The sequence below is a fragment of the Nerophis ophidion genome, linkage group LG27, assembly GCF_033978795.1.
Source record: "Nerophis ophidion isolate RoL-2023_Sa linkage group LG27, RoL_Noph_v1.0, whole genome shotgun sequence".
Lineage (NCBI taxonomy): Eukaryota > Metazoa > Chordata > Actinopteri > Syngnathiformes > Syngnathidae > Nerophis > Nerophis ophidion.
The window spans coordinates 24,353,031-24,374,983 of NC_084637.1; the positions used below are offsets into that span (position 1 = coordinate 24,353,031).

Sequence of the window (21,953 nt, forward strand, 5' to 3'; positions counted from 1 at the left end):
ACCTCGGTGACGTCACGTTCTGACGTCATCGCTAAAAGACCGATAAACAGAAAGGCGTTTAATTTGCCAAAATTCACCCATTTAGAGTTCGGAAATCGGTTAAAAAAATACATGGTCTTTTTTCTGCAACATCAAGGTATATATTGACGTTTGCATAGGTTTGGTGATAATGTTCCCCTTGAAGCCGCTGAAATCCGAGTCTGAATCCGAGCTAATGTCGCTATATCTTGCTGTGCTTTTCGCCATTGTTTGTTTACATTGGCAGCACTGTATGACGTCACAGGGAAATGGACAGTTTCTTCGAAGATAGCAAAAATAAGGCACTTTAAAGCTTTTTTTAGGGATATTCCGGGACTGGTAAAATTTTGAAAAAAAATTTAAAAAATACAACAAGCCACTGGGAACTGATTTTTATTGTTTTTAACCCTTTTGAAATTGTGATAATGTTCCCCTTTAACGGGCCGCATGTGGGGCCCGGACCTTAATTTGCCCAAGTCTGGCATAAGGGAAAAAAACAGCAAAGAAAAACTGCTATCCTCGCTTATCCCAAAGAGTGCAGGTAAATAAAAGGTGTCGTTCTTCTTCTTTAGCAGACAATTGGTGTTGAATTTGGGATGATTTTCTATTTTTAGCGCAATGTTGCGTGTCGCTCTTGTGCTGTCGCTTCGCATGGCGTCAGCTCCTCTCGTGTTTTTGCGCTCGCCAGCTTCTTGTTTGCTCTTCCACTGGCCCTCCCTCTGCTCACACTCTTGAGGAGGGGGGCAAGATCGTTTCAAAGAACGAGAGGATCAGATGAAAGCGTTCGGGATTGTTTCCGTGCCCTCGTGACATATTTTGAGCTGCTGTGAATAATTCAGCGTTCTTAATCGCCGTTTGATCAATTATGCATGAGCGACCGAGGCTAAGGCTAGCTAGCGTTCCTCACATGGTACAGTGCGTAGCCACGCCCCCCTCACGCTCTCGCACGGAAACAGACCCCGGATTGGTGCCTTCTGATTGGCTGAGAATAGATCTGACTTCCTGTTAGCAACGCCAAAGATGAAGCTACGAACTAATTAGCAGATGCTATCACGAAGAATGGGGACAGAATTCTGTCCTTTTATAACAACCGACCGAATTTTGTCGGTATGGATTCACGTAAAATCTAATTTATATTTCGATACCCGGCGTCACGTCCAGTTGAAGACTAAACACCGACTCACTCCCAAGTAATGTTGCAACTTTCACTACCAACAAAGCAAGTATGCGTGGTAAAAAAAAAAAAAAAATGCTCAAACCATACCTGCCAACCTTGAGACCTCCGATTTCTGGAGGTGGGGGGCGTGGTTGGGGCGTCGTTAAAGGGGAACATTATCACAATTTCAAAAGGGTTAAAAACAATAAAAATCAGTTCCCAGTGGCTTGTTGTATTTTTTAAATTTTTTTTCAAAATTTTACCGGTCCCCGGATATCCCTAAAAAAAAGCTTTAAAGTGCTTGATTTTCGCTATTGGCGATGCGACTATCCATTTCCCTGTGACGTCATACAGTGCTGCCAATGTAAACAAACAACGGCAAATACCACAGCAAGATATAGCGACATTAGCTGGGATTCAGACTCGGATTTCAGCGATTTAAGCGATTCAACAGATTACGCATGTATTGAAACGGATGGTTGGAGTATGAAGTATTGAAGAAGAAACTGAAGCTATTGAGCGAATAGCTATTGACGCTATTCATAGCCATAGCATGGCCGAATAGCTGCGTTAGCATCGCCGGGAAAATGTGCGGACCAAACGATGAGGACTTTCGCATCTTTTGACACTGGAGCAACTTAATCCGTCGATTGGTAAGTGTTTTTTTCGCATTAAATGTCGGTGGAAGTAAACGTAATATAGTTACAAATGCATCTGCAGGTTATCCATACATCTCTGTGCCATGTCTGCTTTAGCACCGCCGGTAAATAGCATGTTAGCATCGATTAGCATAGCATGTTAGCATTGATTAGCTGGCAGTCAACATCAACAAAACTCACCTTTGTGAATTTGTTGACTTTATCGTTGCAAATGCATCTGCAGGTTATCCATACATCTCTGTGACATGTCTGCTTTAGCACCGCCGGTAAATAGCATGTTAGCGTCGATTAGCGTAGCATGTTAGCATCGATTAGCTGGCAGTCACGCTGCAACCAAATATGTCTGATTAGCACATAAGTCAACATCAACAAAACTCACCTTTGTGATTTTGTTAAATTTATCGTTGCAAATGCATCTGCAGGTTTTCCATACATCTCTGTGCCATGTCTGTCATCGCCGGTAAAATGTGGAGACACTTGTACATTCAATGGGGGTCTGACGGCAGACACTTTCGCATCTTCGGGCCAGTGGTGCAACTTGAATCCCTCCCTCCCAGTGTTGTTACACCCTCCGACAACACACCGACGAGGCATGATGTCTCCAAGGTTCCAAAAAGTCATCACAAAAGTTAATCATCATAATATATACATTAAATTATTTACATTATTTACAATCCGGGGGGTGGATGAGGAGCTTTGGTTGATATCAGTACTTCAGTCATCAACACAGAAATGGACATTGAAACAGTGTAAGTCTTACTTAGTAGGATATGTACAGCGAGCAGAGAACATAGTGAGTTCAGATAGCATAAGAACAAGTATATACATTAGAAATACATTCGATTATTTACATTAGGTTATTTACAATCCAGGGAGATGGGATGTGAATGGAGGAGGGTATTAGTTAAGGGTTGAAGTTGCCTGGAGGTGTTGTGGTGCATGTACAGTAGATGGCAGTATTGTCCTGTTTAAGAGTGTCACAGCATTGCTGTTTACGGCAGACAAACTGCTTTACGGTAGACGAAAACGTGACTGCTGTTGTTGTGTGTTGTTACCGCGCTGGGAGGACGTTAATGAAACTGCCTAACAATAAACCCACATAAGAAACCAAGAACTCGCCCTCGATCATTCTACAGTTATAACGTCATTGGGCAGACACGCTGTTTATATCGTGGGAAAGCGGACGTGAAAACAGGCTGTCCTCACTCAGGTCCGCATGGAGCTGGAGGGGCGTGGCCTCCAGCTCCGCCTGAATTTGGGGAGATTTTCGGGAGAAAATTTGTCCCAGGAGGTTTTCGGGAGAGGCGCTGAATTTCGGGAGTATCCCGGAAAATCTGTGAGGGACCTTACCATATAGCTCCACTTGTCCACTTCTGCACTAGCTTGATGCTAATTTACAGTGGATTCGCCATAGACAGGCTACTGTTAGCATTAGCGATTTTACATGGCGATTTCAACACCGCCAAATTTAGTCATGAAAACTACAACTAAGATGAACTAAGATGGGGCTTGGTTGGTAGAGTGGCCGTGCCAGGAACTTGAGGGTTCCAGGTTCGCCATGCTAGTCACTGCCGTTGTGTCCTTGAGCAAGACACTTTAATTATAATAATAATAATAATAATAATAGATTTTATTTGTAAAAAGCACTTTACGTTGAGCAAACAACCTCAAAGTGCCACAGTGTAAAAAATTGTAATAATAATAATAGTAAAAACATAATAAAAATAAATAAAATATAAAACTAGAAACATCCCAATAGCTAGAACCAGCATGCATGTCTATAAAAAGGCTTTTTTAAAAATATGTTTTTAAGCCTTTTTTAAAAGCATCCACAGTCTGAGGTGCCCTCAGGTGGTCAGGGAGAGCGTTCCACAGACTGGGAGCAGCGGAGCAGAAAGCCTGGTCTCCCATTGTTGGAAGCTTTGTCCGTGGAGGTTGGAGGAGGTTAGTCTGTATGGAGCGGAGGTGTTGTGTGGAGTATTTGGGGGTGAGCAGTTCCTTGAGGTAGAGGGGATTTTTTCATGGAGGCACTGGTGAGTTAGTAGGGAGATTTTGACTTTACCCACGTACTCCCAGTGCCACCCACACTGGTTTAAATGTAACTCAGATATTAGGTTTCACTATGTAAAAGTGCTTTGAGACACTAGAGAAAAGCACTATATAAATATAATTCACTTCACATGAATGTTACAGCTGGTGTGGAATAAGTGCAATACTTACAATTACAGATGTCCGATAGTGGCTTTTTTGCCGATATCCGATATTGTCCAACTCTTAATTAACGATTCCGATATCCGTCATGACTTGGACTTTGGCACAGTTTGTTTTCCCATGGTGCAAAGCGACTAAACTGGACAAGGCGTGAAGGTAAAGGCATGATTTAATTTTGTTTAAAAAGGAAATAAACAAAAGGCGCGCACAAGGCGGAGAACAAACTTGGCTAAGAAAACAAAAGCTTGCACAAAGGCAGAACTATGGACATTAAAACGAAAACACTTACTGTGACGTGAAAAAACGAGCATGGAACAATTGCATGGAATGAGCATAAAAACAGTCTCATAAAGAGTAGAGTATGTATAATGTCAGGGGTATCAGAAGGGATGTCAACTACCTGGCGACTACAGGCTTAAATAATGGTGACATGATTAACACAGGTGGGTGAGTCCTAAACAAATCAGGTGCATGAGTCCAAAGGAATCAGGTGAACTAATTGGTCGTCATGGTGACAGAACAAACAAGAGTGCACAAAGAGTCCAAAACCCAAACAGAACATAACTAAACAAAACGTGACCACAGAACATGACAATATCAACCGATATCGATATATACAGTCGTGGAATTAACATATTATTATGCCTAATTTTGTTGTGTTGTGATGCCCCGCTGGATGCATTAAACAATGTAACAAAGTTTTCCAAAATAAATCAACTAAAGTTATGGAAAAAAATGCCAACATGGCACTGCCATATTTATTATTGAAGTCACAAAGTGCATTATTTCTTTTAAACATGCCTCAAAACAGTAGCTTGGAATTTGGGACATGCTCTCCCTGAGAGAGCATGAGGAGGTTGAGGTGGGCGGAGTTAGGGGGGTGGGGTTGAGGTAGAGGGGGTGTACATTGTAGCGTCCCGGAAGAGTTAGTGCTGCAAGGGCTTCTACGTATTTGTTCTGTTGTGTTTATGTTGTGTTACGGTGCGGATGTTCTCCCGAAATGTGTTTGTCATTCTTGTTTGGTGTGGGTTCATAGTGTGGCGCATATTTGTAACAGTGTTAAGGTTGTTTAGACGGCCACTCTGAGTGTGACCTGTATGGCTGTTGACCAAGTATGCCTTGTATTCACTTGTGTCTGTGAAAAGCCGTAGATATTATGTGATTGGGCCGGCACGCAAAGGCAGTGCCTTTAAGGTTGATTGCTGCTCTGTACTTCTCCCTATGCTCGTGAGCAGCGTTTGAAAAAGTAATACATTTTACTTTTTGATACCGATGAATTACGATTTTACATTTTAAAGCATTTATCGGCCGATAATATCGCCAGTCCGATATTATCTGGCAGCTCTACTTACAGTATAAACCCTTTGTAGGGTGCAACATAACACATTCATCTTCATGGAAAAAGGGACTTCTTATTTAGGCAACATACGAACTTAGTACCGAAAATTGGTACCGTCATGGACCTCAGGTACCGTATCGGTTCAAATGTGAACAGTACCCATCCTTGGCTGTTGCATTTTTCAGTATAGCTGTGAAGTCGGCACTGAGGACACGTAGTCCAAGGCCGGGGGTCAGCAACCCACGGCTCGCGAGCCGCATGCGGCTCTCTGGACTTCTTTTAGAGACGTGTGAAAATGGAAAAGATGAAGAAAAAAAAAACGTTTAATATATTTTCTGAAGGAGGACAAACATGACACAAACCTCCCTGATTGTTCGAAATCCCACTGATTATATTAAACATGCTACACTGATGAGGGCATTTGGTGAGCGCCGTTTTGTCCAACTAATTTCAGCGATCCTTGAATTCATCGTAGTTTGTTTACATGTACAACTTTCTCTGATGTTGCCACAGAAAGACGTTTTGTTTTTTTTTGCCACTCCTTCTTTGTCTCATTTTGTCCACCAAACGTTTTATGCTGTGCGTGAATGCACAAGGGTGAGCTTTGTAGATATTATTGATTTTCTAGACTGCTAATCAGGCATATTTGGTCAATCCATGACTGCAAGCTAATCGATGCTAACATGCTATTTAGGCTAGCTTTATGTACATATTGCATCCTTATGCCACATTTGAAGGTATATTTGAGCTCATTTATTTTCCTTTACTTATGTCCTCTGCGTACTTAATTTATATTTGCATGTCTCATGACACATTATCTATATGAAATATTGGCTGCATTTCTGATAGTAGTGGGTGTCCCATGTTGTTCCAGACCACAGCAAACGTTACCAAGCTTGCAAAAATTGTAGAAAAATCCATTAGAAGAAGACAGCCTGCCGTTTACTTAAACTTGGACACGCACATCTATACCTTTGGCCAATAAAAGCCAGTCATTTCCAGGAGTTACCTCACCTTCTAGGAAGCCGGCTTTTTTACTAATGATTTCCATTGTTGCAAAAATGTGTAGAATAAAAATTCAAATACAACATTCCTGTCATTGAAGATTTGCGTCAGCTTTTGATAGTAGGCTATTATAGCTAATATAGACACTTACAACATGTGTTCCCTTCTTTATAACGCTTATATAAGACTTTAAAATCATTTTGATAGTAGGCTAATATAACTAATATAGACACTTACATCATGTGTTGCCTTCTTCATAACATTTATGTAAGACCTTTAAAGTCACTTTGATAGTAGGCTAATATAGCTAATATAGACAATTACATCATGTGTTGCCTTCTTTATAAAGCTTATAAAAGAATTTAAGTAATTTTAATAGTAGGCTAATATAACTAATATAGACACATCATGTGTTGCCTTCTTTATAACGCTTACAGAATACTTTTAAAGTGACTTTGATAGTAGGCTAATATAGCTAATATAGACACTTACATCATGTGTTGTTTTCATTATAACACTTATATAAGACTTTTAAAGTAATTTTGATAGTAGGCTAATATAGCTAATATAGACACTTAAATCATGTGTTGTTTTCACTATAACACTTATATAAGACTTTTAAAGTAATTTTGATAGTAGGCTAATACAGCTAATATAGACACATACATCATGTGTTGCCTTCATTTTAAAACTTTTAAAAGGTTTTTAAAGTCATTCTGATAGTAGACTAAAATAACTAATATAGACACTTATATGATGTGCTGTCTTCATTATAACACTTTTATAGAACTTGTAAAGTAATTTGATAGTAGGCTAATATAGACACTTACATCATGTGTTGCCTTCATTATAACACTTATACGATTTTTAAAGTAATTTTGATAGTAAGCTACCGTAGACACTTACATCATGTGTTGCCTTCATTATAACACTTATATAAGACTTTTGAAGTCAGTTTGATAGTAGGCTAATATAGCTAACTAATATAGACACATCATGTGTTGCCTTCTTTATAACGCTTATAAAGGATTTTAAGTCATTTTAATAGTAAACTAATATAACTAATATAGACACATCATGTGTTGCCTTCTTTATAACCCTTACATAAGACTTTTCAAGTCATTTTGATTGTAGGCTAATATAACTAATATAGACACTTACATCATGTGTTGCCTTCTTTATAACGCTTATATAAGACTTTTAAAGTCATTTTGATAGTAGGCTAATATAGCTAATATAGACACTTACATCATGTGTTGTTTTAATTATAGAAGTCATATAAGACTTTTGAAGTCAGTTTTGTAGTAGGCTAATATAGACACTTACATCATGTGTTGCCTTCTTCATAACATTTATATAAGACCTTTAAAGTCATTTTGATAGTAGGCTAATATAGACACTTACATCATGTGTTGCCTTCATTATAACCCTTACATAAGACTTTTAAAGTCATTTTGATTGTAGGCTAATATAACTAATATAGACACTTACATCGTGTGTTGCCTTCTTTATAACGCTTATATAAGACTTTTAAAGTCATTTCGATAGTAGGCTAATATAGACACTTACATCATGTGTTGTTTTAATTATAACACTTACATAAGACTTTTAAAGTCATTTTGATAGTAGGCTAATATAGACACTTACATCATGTGTTGCCTTCTTCATAACATTTATATAAGACCTTTAAATTAATTTTGATAGTAGGCTAATATAGACACTTACATCATGTGTTGTTTTCGTTATAACATTTATAAGACTTTTAAAGTAATTTTGACAGTAGGCTACCGTAGACACTTACATCATGTGTTGTTTTCATTATAACATTTTAAATACTTTTAAAGTAATTCTGATAGTAGGCTAATATAGACACTTACATCATGTGTTGTTTTCATTATAACATTTATAAGACTTTTAAAGTAATTTTGAAAGTAGGCTACCGTAGACACTTACATCATGTGTTGCCTTCATTATAGAAGTCATATAAGACTTTTGAAGTCAGTTTTGTAGTAGGCTAATATAGACACTTACATCATGTGTTGCCTTCTTCATAACATTTATATAAGACCTTTAAAGTCATTTTGATAGTAGGCTAATATAGACACTTACATCATGTGTTGCCTTCATTATAACCCTTACATAAGACTTTTAAAGTCATTTTGATTGTAGGCTAATATAACTAATATAGACACTTACATCGTGTGTTGCCTTCTTTATAACGCTTATATAAGACTTTTAAAGTCATTTCGATAGTAGGCTAATATAGACACTTACATCATGTGTTGTTTTAATTATAACACTTACATAAGACTTTTAAAGTCATTTTGATAGTAGGCTAATATAGACACTTACATCATGTGTTGCCTTCTTCATAACGTTTATATAAGACCTTTAAATTAATTTTGATAGTAGGCTAATATAGACACTTACATCATGTGTTGTTTTCGTTATAACATTTATAAGACTTTTAAAGTAATTTTGACAGTAGGTTACCGTAGACACTTACATCATGTATTGTTTTCATTATAACATTTTAAATACTTTTAAAGTAATTTTGATAGTAGGCTAATATAGACACTTACATCATGTGTTGTTTTCATTATAAAATGTATAAGACTTTTAAAGTAATTTTGATAGTAGGCTACCGTAGACACTTACATCATGTGTTGCCTTCATTATAACACTTTTAAGATTTTTAAAGTAATTTTGATAGTAGGCTAATATAGACACTTACATCATGTGTTGTTTTCATTGTAACATTTATAAGACTTTTAAAGTAATTTTGATAGTAGGCTAATATAGCTAATAAAGACACTTACATCATGTGTTGCCTTCATTATAACACTTATATAAGACTTTTAATTTTGTGCGGCCCCATACAGCTTTTTGTTTTGTTTTGTATCTTTGGTCCAATATGGCCCCTTCAACATTTCGGGTAGCCGACCCCGGTCCTAGGACACCGTCGTCTCTATGTGACGTCTTTGACAGAGTCGTGTCTTCATCTTCACTCTCCTCCCTGCAGCGCCTCAAGCCTCAATGATGTCGCACCGCTTCGTGACGGTGAGACGCGGCAGTCCGGCCGCACGCAGCGGACTCATCCAGCCGGGAGACCAGCTGGACGCGGTGGAGGGCCGCGCCGTGACGGGTCTCCAGCACAGAGACCTGGCCCAGATCCTGAGGAGGGCGGGGAACGCGCTTCGGCTCAGCGTCACGGCACGAGCACGTATGCCACACGCACACGCACACGCACACGCACACACACACACACACACACACACGCACACACACACGCTTTTATTTGGTTCGCTGTCAATATTTTGACATTCTGTTTGCGCCACAAACTATTTTATTTTTCTATATAAAGATTGCCTGCACGTTCATTACGAGACGAACCGACATATCTTACATCGTTGGGAAGTTCTCCATGGTGACTAAAGCGCTATTTTATTTTTCAAACACTTTGCATTACCATGGCAACGCTATTAAGAGAGAAGTCCCTCAATGGGCCCATTGATTAGGTACTCCACCTTTATGATAGGCTTTATAGTGGCTTTTTGTATTCGTTTAAAGGCCTACTGAAATGAGATTTTCTTATTTGAACGGGGATAGCAGGTCCATTCTATGTGTCATACTTGATCTTTTTGCGATATTGCCATATTTTTGCTAAAAGGATTTAGTAGAGAACATCGACGATAAAGTTTGCTACTTTTGGTCGCTAATAAAAAAGCCTTGCCTGTACCGGAAGTAGCAGACGATGTGCGCGTGACGTCACCGGTGTGAGGTCTCCTCACATCCTCACATTGTTTACAATCATGGCCACCAGCAGCGAGAGCGATTCGGGCCGAGAAAGCGACGATTTCCCCATTAATTTGAGCGAGGATGAAAGATTCGTGGATGAGGAAAGTTGGAGTGAAGTACTACAAAAAAAAGACAGGCCAGTGGGAGCGATTCAGATGTTATTAGATACATTTACTAGGATAATTCTGGAAAATCCCTTATCTGCTTATTGTGTTACTAGTGTTGTAGTGAGATTATACTGTCGTACCTGAAAGTCAGAGGGGTGTGGTGACCGCCAGTGTCTCTGAGGGAAGCCACGCAGCTGTCTCTTTGACAGGTGCACGAGAAACGACGCAAGCTTCGCTCATGTCTACGGTAAGAGCCGACTTATTACCACAATGTTCTCACCGAAACCTGCCGGTTGACATGTGGTCGGGAACCATGTTTGCTTGACCGCTCTGTTCCATAGTAAAGCTTCACCTTCGGGAATGTAAACAAGGAAACACCGGCTGTGTTTGTGTTGCTAAAGGCAGCTGCAATACACCGCTTCCCACCTACATCTTTCTTCTTTGACGTCTCCATTATTAATTGAACAAATTGCAAAAGATTCAGCAACACAGATGTCCAGAATACTGTGTAATTATGCGATTAAGCAGACTACTTATAGCTGGGATCAGGCTGGAAAAAAATATCCGCTACAACCCGAGACGTCAAACGCATGTGTCATCATACTGACATTTTCAACAGGATACTGTGCGCGAAATTTAAAATTGTAATTTAGTAAACTAAAAAGGCCGTATTGGCATGTGTTGCAATGTTAATATTTCATCATTGATATATAAACTATCAGACTGTGTGGTCGCTAGTAGTGGGTTTCAGTAGGCCTTTAAGTCTAAAAATCATGACTTTCAAAAAAATGGGCGTCATCTTAGGAGTATGCAAACTTCACTATTGTTAGCAGGTTTTTAACGTAAAAACACAAATGTTTTATGGTAGCATTTTAGCTCATTTTATTTGTTTAAACCTAAATATCATGACGTTCAAAAAATGGGCGTCGTCTTAGAAGTTTGCAAACTTCACTATTGTTAGCATGTTTGACGGTAACATGCTAATGTTTTATGCTAGCATTTTAGCAAATTTTATTTGTTTAAACCTAAAAAATCATGACGTTCAAAAAATGGCCGTCGTCTTAGAACTTTGCAAACTTCACTATTGTTAGCATGTTTGACGGTAACATGCTAACGTTTTATGCTAGCATTTTAGCTAATTTTATTTGTTTAAACCTAAAAATTATGACGTTCAAAATTGACGACATCTAAGAAGTTTGCAAACTTCTCCAATGTTCGCATATTTATTGTTAGCATGCTAACATTTTATGGTATTCTTCAAGCTAATTTTATTTGTTTCCACCTAATTATGACTTTTAAAAAATTGGTGCCGTCTTAGAAGTATGCAAAATTCACGATTGTTAGCATGTTAAAAGGTAACATGGTAATGTTTTATGCTATCATTCTAAGCTAATTTCATTCGTTTAAACCTAAAAATGTTGACTTTCAAAATTGACACCATTTTAGAAGTTTGCAAACTATGTTTATTGTTAGCATGCTAATGTTTTATGCTATCTTTTAAGCTAATTTTATTTCTTTGAACCTAATTATGACTTTTTAGAAATTGGTGCCGCCTTAGAAGTATTCAAACTTCACTTTTGTTAGCATTTTTAACGGTAACATGCTAACATTTAATGCAATCATTTTAGCTAATTTTCTTCGTTTAAACCTAAAAATCCATCCATCCATCGATTTTCTACCGTCAGTCCCAAATCATGACGTTCAAAATTGACACCACCTAGGAAGTTTGCAAACTTCTCCAATGTTAGCATGTTTATTGTTAACATGCTAATGTTTTACTGTTCTTTAAGCTAATTTTATTTGTTTCAACCTAATGATGACTTTTTAAAAATTGGCGCTGTCTTAGAAGTATCCAAACTTCACGATTGTTAGCATTTTTAACGGTAACATGCTAATGTTTTATGCTAGCATTTTAGGCTAATTTGATTTGTTTAAACCTAAAAATCATGACTTTCAAAATTGACGCCATTTTAGAAGTTTACAAACCTCCTCAATGTTAGCATGTTTATTGTTAACATGCTAATGTTTTACTGTTCTTTAAGCTAATTTTATTTGTTTTAACCTAATTATGACTTTTTAAAAATTGGCGCTGTCTTAGAAGATTGCAAACTTCACGATTGTTAGCATGTTCAACGGTAACATGCTAATGTTTTATGCTAGCATTTTAGGCTAATTTAATTTGTTTAAACCCAAAAATCATGACTTTCAAAATTGACGCCATTTTAGAAGTTTACAAACTTCCTCAATGTTAGCATGTTTATTGTTAGCATGCTAATGTTTTATGCTATTCTTTAAGCTAATTTTATTTGTTTCCAACTAATGACTTTTTAAAAATTGGCGCCATCTTAGAAGTATGCAAAATTCACTATTGTTAGCATTTTTAACGGTAATATGCTAACATTTTATGCAAGCATTTTAGCTAATTTAATTCGTTTAAACCTAAAAATCATGACGTTCAAAAAATGGGCGTCATCTTAGAAGTTTGCAAACTTCACTATTGTTAGCATGTTTGACGGTAACATGCTAACGTTTTATGCTAGCATTTTAGCTAATTTCATTCGTTTGAATCTAAAAATCATGACGTTCAAAATTGACGCCATCTTAGAAGTTTTCAAACTTCCCCAATGTTAGCATGTTTATTGTTAGCATGCTAATGCTTTATCCTGTCTATTAAGCTAATTTTATTTGTTTAAAATGATTTTTTTTTAATAGATAGATAGATGGATGGATGGATGGATAAATAGATAGATAGATGGATGGACGGACGGACGGACGGACAGACAGACAGACAGTACTTTATTGATTAAATTGGTGCCAAGAAGTTTGGTAACTTCACTTACGTTAGCATATTTAACGTTAACATGCTAATGTTTTAAGCTAAGTTTTTAACTTAGTTTATTCGTTCGAACTTAAAAATCATGACTTTAAAAAAATTGGCGCCATCTAAGTATGATAATTCCACTAATGTTTGCATGTTAAACGTTAACATTTTAACATATTATGCGAGCATTTATGTAACTTGTATTCCTTTAAACCTAAAAATCATGACTTTCGAAAATTGGAGCCATCTTAGAAGTATGCCAACTTCACTATTAGCATGTTTAATACTAACATTGTAACGTTTTTGATTGCGTTTTATTTTCATTGTGAAAATGTGTTTCTATTTCTGTACCTTAATGTAATGTTATCAAGTTTATTTCCTTTTTTTGTTATTTTTTCTTTTGCTTTGTTTTTAACGTTTCCACAAAAAAAAACTACAACTATCTCATTTTATTCGTTGACACACAAAAATTATTGATTTTTTATTAGAGATGTCTGATAATATCGGACTACCGATATTATCGGCTGATAAATGCTTTAAAATGTAGTATCTGAAATTATCGGTATCTGTTTCAAAAAGTAAAATTCATGAGTTTTTAAAACGCCGCTGTATGGAGTGGTGCACGGACGTAGGGAGAAGTACAGAGCTCCAATAAACCTTAAAGGCACTGTTTACGTGCCGGCCCAATCACATAATATCTACGGCTTCTCACACACACAACTGAATGCAACGCACACTTGGTCAACAGCCATGCAGTACAGGTCACACAGAGGGTGGCTGTATAAACAACTTTAACACTATTACAAATTTTTATACTTGGCGGCATTTTAAACATATGCTAATTCTTCCGACGTTTTATGCTAGTATTTTACCATGAATTGAATAACGTGGACTTAAACAAGTTGAAAACTTATTCGGGTGTTAGTGCCATCTTAGTAGTATGCTAACTGTTCCCGCTACAGTTCTCATATTAGCATGCTAACATTTTTTTGTGCTAGCATTTTGGCAAATTTTGTTTGTTTAACCCAATAATCATGGAATTTGTTACTTAATGCCATCTTACAAGTATGGCAGTTGTTCCTGTTGCCGTGCTAATGTCAGCATGCTAAAGTTTTTTTGCTAGCATTTTGGTTAATTTTGTTTGTTTAACCCAATAATCATGGAATTTGTTACTTAGTGCCATCTTAGAAGTATGCTAGCTGTTCCAATTGCCGTGTTAATGTTAGCATGCCAAAGTCTTTTTGCTAGTATTTTGGTTAATTTTGTTTGTTTAACCCAATAATCATGGAATTTGTTACTTAGTGCCATCTTAGAAGTATGCTAGCTGTTCAAATTGCCGTGTTAATGTTAGCATGCTAAAGTCTTTTTGCTAGTATTTTGGTTAATTTTGTTTGTTTAACCCAATAATCATGGAATTTGTTACTTAGTGCCATCTTAGAAGTATGCTAGCTGTTCCAATTCCCGTGTTAATGTTAGCATGCTAAAGTCTTTTTGCTAGTATTTTGGTTAATTTTGTTTGTTTAACCCAATAATCATGGAATTTGTTACTTAGTGCCATCTTAGAGGTATGCTAGCTGTTCCAATTGCCGTGTTAATGTTAGCATGCTAAAGTCTTTTTGGTAGTATTTTGGTTAATTTTGTTTGTTTAACCCAATAATCATGGAATTTGTTACTTAGTGCCATCTTACAAGAATGCTAGCTGTTACCGTTACAGTGCTAATCTTAGCATGCTAAAGTTTTTTTTGCTAGCATTTTGGTTAATTTTGTGTGTTTAACCCAATAATCATGGAATTTGTTACTTTGTGACATCTTACAAGTATGCTAGCTGTTACCGTTACAGTGCTAATGTTAGCATGCTAAAGTTTTTTGGGCTAGCATTTTGGTTAATTTTGTGTGTTTAACCCAATAATCATGGAATTTGTTACTTAGTGCCAACTTACAAGTATGCTAGCTGTTACCGTTACAGTGCTAATGTTAGCATGCAAAAGTTTTTTTTTGCTAGTATTTTGGATAATTTTGTTTGTTTAACCCAATAATCATGGAATTTGTTACTTAGTGACATCTTACAAGTACGCTAGCTGTTACCGTGCTAATGTTAGCATGCTAATGGGTTTTTTTTTGCTAGCATTTTGGTTAATTTTGTTTGTTTAACCCAATACTCATGGAATTTGTTACTTAGTGCCATCTTACAAGTATGCTAGCTGTTACCATTACAGTGCTAATGTTAGCATGCTAAAGTTTTTCTTGCTAGCATTTTGGTTAGCATTTAGGTTTAGTTCAGTCATCAACAATAATATCATCTGAGAAATGAACATTGAAACAGTTTAGGTATGATATGTGCAGTACAGCGAGCGATGACCATATTGAGCTCAGAAAGCATAAGAACAAGTATATACATTTGATTTGTGTACTTTATTTTTATCCCATATTTGTTCCCACTACCGCACCTTAAGTTGGAGTCTTTAATCTCGTTATATGCAAATATAATGACCATAAAGTCCATTCTGTTCTATTGTATAAAGCCTAGATGTTTTAGCTTTTACCAGCGCTGGGCCAAAAGGTAGAGATACCAGGCCCAATTCAAATGTGTTTTATTTATTATCTATTCCTAATGACCTATACTATTTCCAGAATTGTGTACGTACTACCTTCTTGTTGTACCATCACATGTGACAAACTTTCCTGCGTCCTTACTCCAAACTTTTATTGTCTCTCTCAGAGACGGAGGCGGCAGACGTGGATATCGACAACCACTTTCCAAAGGGATCCAGAGGGAAGTCAAAGGTCAGTCACTCACTGTTGCTAACGTTGGAGTCTGACTCTTAGTCTGTTTTTTTTTGGTTTTGCCAACATTGCCAAGTAAGCAGAGTAGCACCAGCGTGTCTGTCTGTGCAACCAGGGTGTTAAAGGCCTACTGAAATGAGATTTTCTTATTTAAACGGGGATAGCAGGTCCATTCTATGTGTCATACTTGATCATTTCGCGATATTGCCATATTTTTGCTGAAAGGATTTAGTAGAGAACATCCATGATAAAGTTTGCAACTTTTGGTCACTAATAAAAAAGCCTTGCCTGTACAGGAAGTAGCAGACAATGTGCGCATGACCTCACGGTTTGTGGAGCTCCTCACATCCTCACATTGTTTATAATCATGGCCACCAGCAGCAAGAGCGATTCGGACGTAGAAAGCGACGATTTCCCCATTAATTTGAGCGAGGATGAAAGATTCGTGGATGAGGATGGTGAGAGTGAAGGACTACAAAAAAAAAAGGCGAGGGCAGTGGGAACGATTCAGATGTTATTAGACACATTTACTAGGATAAATCAGGAAAAATATATTATCTGCTTATTGTGTTACTAGGGTTTTAGTGAGATTATATGGTACCTGAAACTCGGAGGGGTGTGGTGACCGCCAGTGTCTCCAGTGGGAGGAGGTAAGAGAGTCCGCAAGCTCCGCTCATGTCTACGGTAAGAGCCGACTTATTACCTCAATTTTGTCACCGAAAACTGCCGGTTGACATCGGGAACCATGTTCGCTTGACCGCTCTGTTCCATTGTAAAGCTTCACCTTCGGGAATGTAAACATTGGTAATAAGTTGGCTCTTACCCTTGACATGAGCGGAGTTTGCGTCCTCCTGCAGCTACGGACTCTCTTACCTCCTCCCACCGGAGACACTGGCGGTCACCACACCCCTCCGACTTTCAGGTACCATATAATCTTGGTAAAACACTAGTAACACAATAAGCAGATAATGGATTTTCCAGAATTATCCTAGTAAATGTGTCTAATAACATCTGAATCGCTCCCACTGCCCTCGACTTTTTTTTTCTGGTCCTTCACTCTCACTATCCTCATCCACATATCTTTCATCCTCGCTCAAATTAATGGGGAAATCGTCGCTTTCTCGGTCCGAATCGCTCTTGCTGCTGGTGGCCATGATTGTAAACAAATTGAGGATGTGAGGAGCTCCACAACCCGTGAGGTCACGCGAACATCGTCTGCTACTTCCGGGACAGGCATGGCTTTTTTATTAGCAACCAAAAGTTGCGAACTTTATCATCGATGTTCTCTACTAAATCCTTTCAGCAAAAAAATGGCAATATCACGAAATGATCAAGTATGACACATAGAATGGACCTGCTATCCCCGTTTGGATAAGAAAATCTCATTTCAGTAGGACTTTAACGTCGTCTTTTCTTATTTGTAGGAGGAGTCGAGGTTTTACACCGTGGATCTGGAGCGAGGACCCACGGGTTTCGGGTTCTCGCTGAGGGGCGGCAGCGAGTACAACATGGGGCTGTACGTGCTGGGACTCATGGAGGGAGGGCCGGCCGAGCGCAGCAACAAGATGCAGGTAAGCAGCGACGGCACTTCCCGTGGCTCCTTCACAATAAAAGCTGGCGTGCGTATTTTAGGTGTCGGACCAGCTGGTGGAGATCAACGGCAACAGCGCGGTGGGAATGACGCACAGTCAGGCGGTAGAGCAGATCCGGCGAGGAGGACATGGCATCCATCTGGTCCTGAAGAAAGGGAACGGCTACGTCCCAGATTACGGTGATGGCCATTACGTGGCGTACTCAAACGCAACGCTTCCTCTAGTTCTTTTCTTCTCTTCTTTTACCGCCACACAAGTCTTTCTACTTCCTGTTCTGCTTCCTGGTCTTCCTCAGTGGAGCTGTCCAGCCTTTCTCTGTGCATGACCAACTCCAAGCAGGGCGAGCCGTGCTTCTACGTCATCGGACGCACGGAAAACTCGCGGTCGGTAACTGCTTCTTCCTTTTCTGCCTGCCTTCTTTTTCCTCATCTTCATTTGGCTGAGAACGTGTATTTTGTTTGCGTCATCCATGTTGATTCTCTGTGGAGGCTCATTTGTCTCTTTTTACACTCAGTTTATGTAAACTAAATTTCTTACATTTTAATCGAATTTTTTTTCCTCAAAATATGCTGACAGTTTCATTGAATACAAATTTGTGAGCAAAATTTGTGTTAAATAATCAGTTAAAACACAGTGTAAAAAAATTCAGCATAAAAAAATGTCATGCATAAAAATTCAGTGTGAAAAAATTCTATGTAAAAAAAAATGTATGCATGAAAATTTCAATGTAAAAAATTTTGATGTATAGAAAATCAGCTTTAAAAAATTTCAGTGTAAAAAAATTCTATGTATAAAAATTAGGTTTAAAAATTGTCAGCGTAAAAAAAATTGTAAGTCCAAAAATTCAGTGTCAAAATTTCAATGCCTAAAATGTCAGTGAGTAAAAAAGTCACTGTATAAAATTTCAGTGTGAAAAATTTCACTGTAAAAAAAGTCAATGTATAAAAATGTCAATGTATACAAATTCACTGTAAAAAATTTCAGTGAGAGAATTTCAATGTATAAAAATTCAGCGTAAAAAAAATCAGTGCATAAAAATCCAGTGAAAAATATTTCAGTGTATAAAATTTAATGTAAAAAAAATGTACACATAAAAATTAAGTGTAAAAAATTCAATGTATAAAAAAATCAGTCTGAAAAATTTCAGTGTAAAAAAATAACATTTAAAAAATGTCAGCCTAAAAAAAATTGTATGGCATAAAATTCAGCTTTAAAAAAATGCCTAAAAATTCTGTGCAAAAATGTAAATGTATAAAACTTATGTGAAAAAAAACGGTCAACATTTTCAGTGTAAAAAAATCTGTATAAAAAATTTCAATGTGTAAAAATTGTGTAAAAAATTATCTTTAAAAATGTCAGTTTAAAGAAATTATATAGAAAAAATGTCAGCGTAAATTTTTGGGTGTAAAAAAAAAAAGCCAATGTATTCAGTGTAAAGAAATTCAGTGCAAAAAATCCATTTGATAAAATTCAGCGCAAAAATTAAATACATAAAAATTCACTGTAAAACTAATTTGAATGCATAAAAATTCAGTGTACAAATTTAGTGTGAACATTTTTATTGTAATTTTTTATTTATTTATGTATATTTTATATAAATTTCAGCCTAAAAACAATTCCTTTAAAAAAAATTCGGTGTAAAAACATTTCAGAGCAGAAATGTTTGCTGCTTGAAAACTCAAACCCAAATCCAGTAAATTAAAGCAAAAGCGATCAATCCTGACTCGAAATCGGCCAATGAGGTGTCAAGTTTGTAGCCACGTAACACGAATATTAAAAAAATTATATTACAACAATTTGTTTTACACTGAATTTTAAAACTGAATTTTTAAGACAATTTTCTCACAATTTTTTTTCAATGAAAATGTCAGAAAATTTAGTTCACAAAAAGAAGAAATTACATACATTTGTTGTCTAAAAAAAGCTTTTGTAATTAAGACACAAATTAACCTCCATGATTCTACTTCTGGCAAGCGAGATGCTCACTGGTGATGTGCGATACCACTTATTATTGTTCTGGTCTGATACAGAGTAAAAATGTATGTTGGTATCGGCAATACTGATCCTATACAGATACTTTGTAAAAATAAACCTAATGGGTCTGATAATATTCATAAAATAATGTACATTCGGCTGTTGTGGAATCATTTTCAAACAATGTATAATCACGGGGTGAAACAAATGACGGCGTTATTTTGCACTTATGCATGTTGTGTCTCCAAATAGCCTACAATTAGAGGATACATACTGTACACCTCATGTTTTATAATACTAACTGACACATTTCAATTGCAGTCATTTTCTTGTTTGTCCATTACTGGGCAGAAGAAAAAATAGTTCCCACCATTTGTGTTTCATTAAGACAAGATCTCAACGATTTAGTTACTTTACAGCAGGGGTCACCAACCTTTTTGAAAGCAAGAGCTACTTCTTGGGTACTCATTAATGCGAAGGGCTACCAGTTTGATACACACTTAAATAAATTGCCAGAAATAGCCAATTTGCTCAATTTACCGTTAATAAATAATTCTGTATACATAAAAAAAATGGGTATTTCTGTCTGTCATTCCGTCGTACATTTGTTTTCCTTTTACGGAAGGTTTTTTGTAGAGAATAAATGATGAAAAAACACTTAATTGAACTGTTTAAAAGAGGATAAAACACAAAAAAATGAAAATTAAATTTTGAAACATAGTTTATCTTCAATTTCGACTCTTTAAAATTCGAAATTCAACCGAAAAAAATGAAAAGAAAAAACAGCTAATTCGAAACTTTTTGAAAAAATTAAAAAAATAATTTATGGAACATCATTAGTAATTTTTTCCTGATTAAGATTATTTTTAGAATTTTGATGACATGTTTTAAATAGGTTAAAATCCAATCTGCACTTTGTTAGAATACATAACAAATTGGACCAAGCTATATTTCTAACAAAGACAAACCATTATTTCTTCTAAATTTTCCAGAACAAAAATTTTAAAATAAATTCTGAAGACTTTGAAATAAGATTTAAATTTTATTCTACAGATTTTTTAGATTTGCCAGAATATTTTTTTTGAATTTTAATCATATAAGTTTGAAGAAATATTTCACAAATATTCTTCGTCGAAAAAACAGAAGCTAAAATGAAGAATTAAATTAAAATGTATTCATTACATTCTTTACAATAATAAAACAAAATTACTTGAACATTGATTTAAATTGTCAGGAAAGAAGAGGAAGGAATCTAAAAGGTAAAAAGGTCTATTTGAATCATTTTTAAGGTTGTATTTTTTCTCAAAAATTGTCTTTCTGTAAGTTATAAGAAGCAAAGTTAAAAATACATCAATTTATTTAAACAAGTGAAGACCAAGTCTTTAAAATATTTTCTTGAATTTTCAAATTCTATTTGGATTTTGTCTCTCTCAGAATTAAAAATGTCGAGCAAAGCGAGACCAGCTTGCTAGTAAATAAACAAAATTTAAAAAATAGAGGCAGCTCACTGGTAAGTGCTGCTATTTGAGCTATTTTTAGAACAGGTCGGCGTGCTACTCATCTGGTCCTTACGGGCTACCTGGTGCCCGCAGGCACCGCTTTGGTGACCCCTGCTTTAAACTTTGTTCCTTTTAATGATGTACATTATCTCAAATAACTAAAGCATCAAAAGTATTGATATTTTGATTAGGGAATCGATATTAGAGCTATAAAGCACATCACTACCTTGCTTCGTCTTTGGCGTGGAAAACAGGAAGTCGAATCTATGCTTGGCCAATCAGACACGAGCATTGTGCCGCATGTCACGTGACGTCACAACACTCCCTGTGGAATAGGAAGTAAACAAATAAATATACTTGTTGTATTCAATGTGGTACATCTGATTAAAGGCCTACTGAAATTAGATTTTCTTATTTAAATTGGTATAGCAGGTCCATTCTATGTGTCATACTTGCTCATTTCGAGATATTTCCATATTTTTGCTGAAAGGCGTTCGCAAGTTCGCAACTTTTGATCGCTAATAAAAAAGCCTTGCCTGTACTGGAAGTCGCAGACGATGATGTCACCCGTGTGAGGGCTCCTCACATCCTCACATTGTTTATAATGGGAGCCCCCATCCAAAAAAGCTATTCGGACCGAAAAAAAAACAGACAATTTCCCCATTAATTTGAGCGAGGATGAGAGATTTGTGGCTGAGGATATTGATAGCGAAGGACTAGAAAAAATAAATAAATAAAGTAAAAAAAAACAAAAAAAAGGTGATTGCACTGTGAGCGATTCAGATGTATTTAGACACATTTACTAGGATAATTCTGTAAGATCCCTTATCTGCTTATTGTTGTAATAGTGTTTTAATCCATTGATGTCTCCATTGATGTCACAATTTCCCCATCCAAAAACATGCTGGTTGACGTAGGGAAACATGTTTGCTTGACCGCTCCGCTTCACAACAAACCAACATCGGCTGTTTCTCGGTGCTAAAGACAGCT

General features: G+C 36.6%; 1 protein-coding gene across 5 annotated transcripts in view; it reads left to right on the forward strand.

Annotated features, from left to right (window-relative positions):
* Positions 1–21,953, forward strand: part of magixa (MAGI family member, X-linked a) — a 60,373-nt gene that overhangs the window by 32,948 nt on the left and 5,472 nt on the right. For 3 of the 5 annotated variants that reach the window (XM_061889060.1, XM_061889061.1, XM_061889062.1), the window contains exons 17-20: positions 9,411–9,611; positions 15,834–15,898; positions 17,323–17,469; positions 17,531–17,669. In XM_061889060.1, the coding sequence (XP_061745044.1) occupies positions 9,411–9,611; positions 15,834–15,898; positions 17,323–17,469; positions 17,531–17,669 (552 nt within the window). Of the gene's footprint in view, positions 1–9,410; positions 9,612–15,833; positions 15,899–17,322; positions 17,470–17,530; positions 17,670–17,785; positions 17,878–21,953 lie in introns of all 5 variants that reach the window. The other 2 variants (XM_061889063.1, XM_061889065.1) reach the window with 2 other exon arrangements.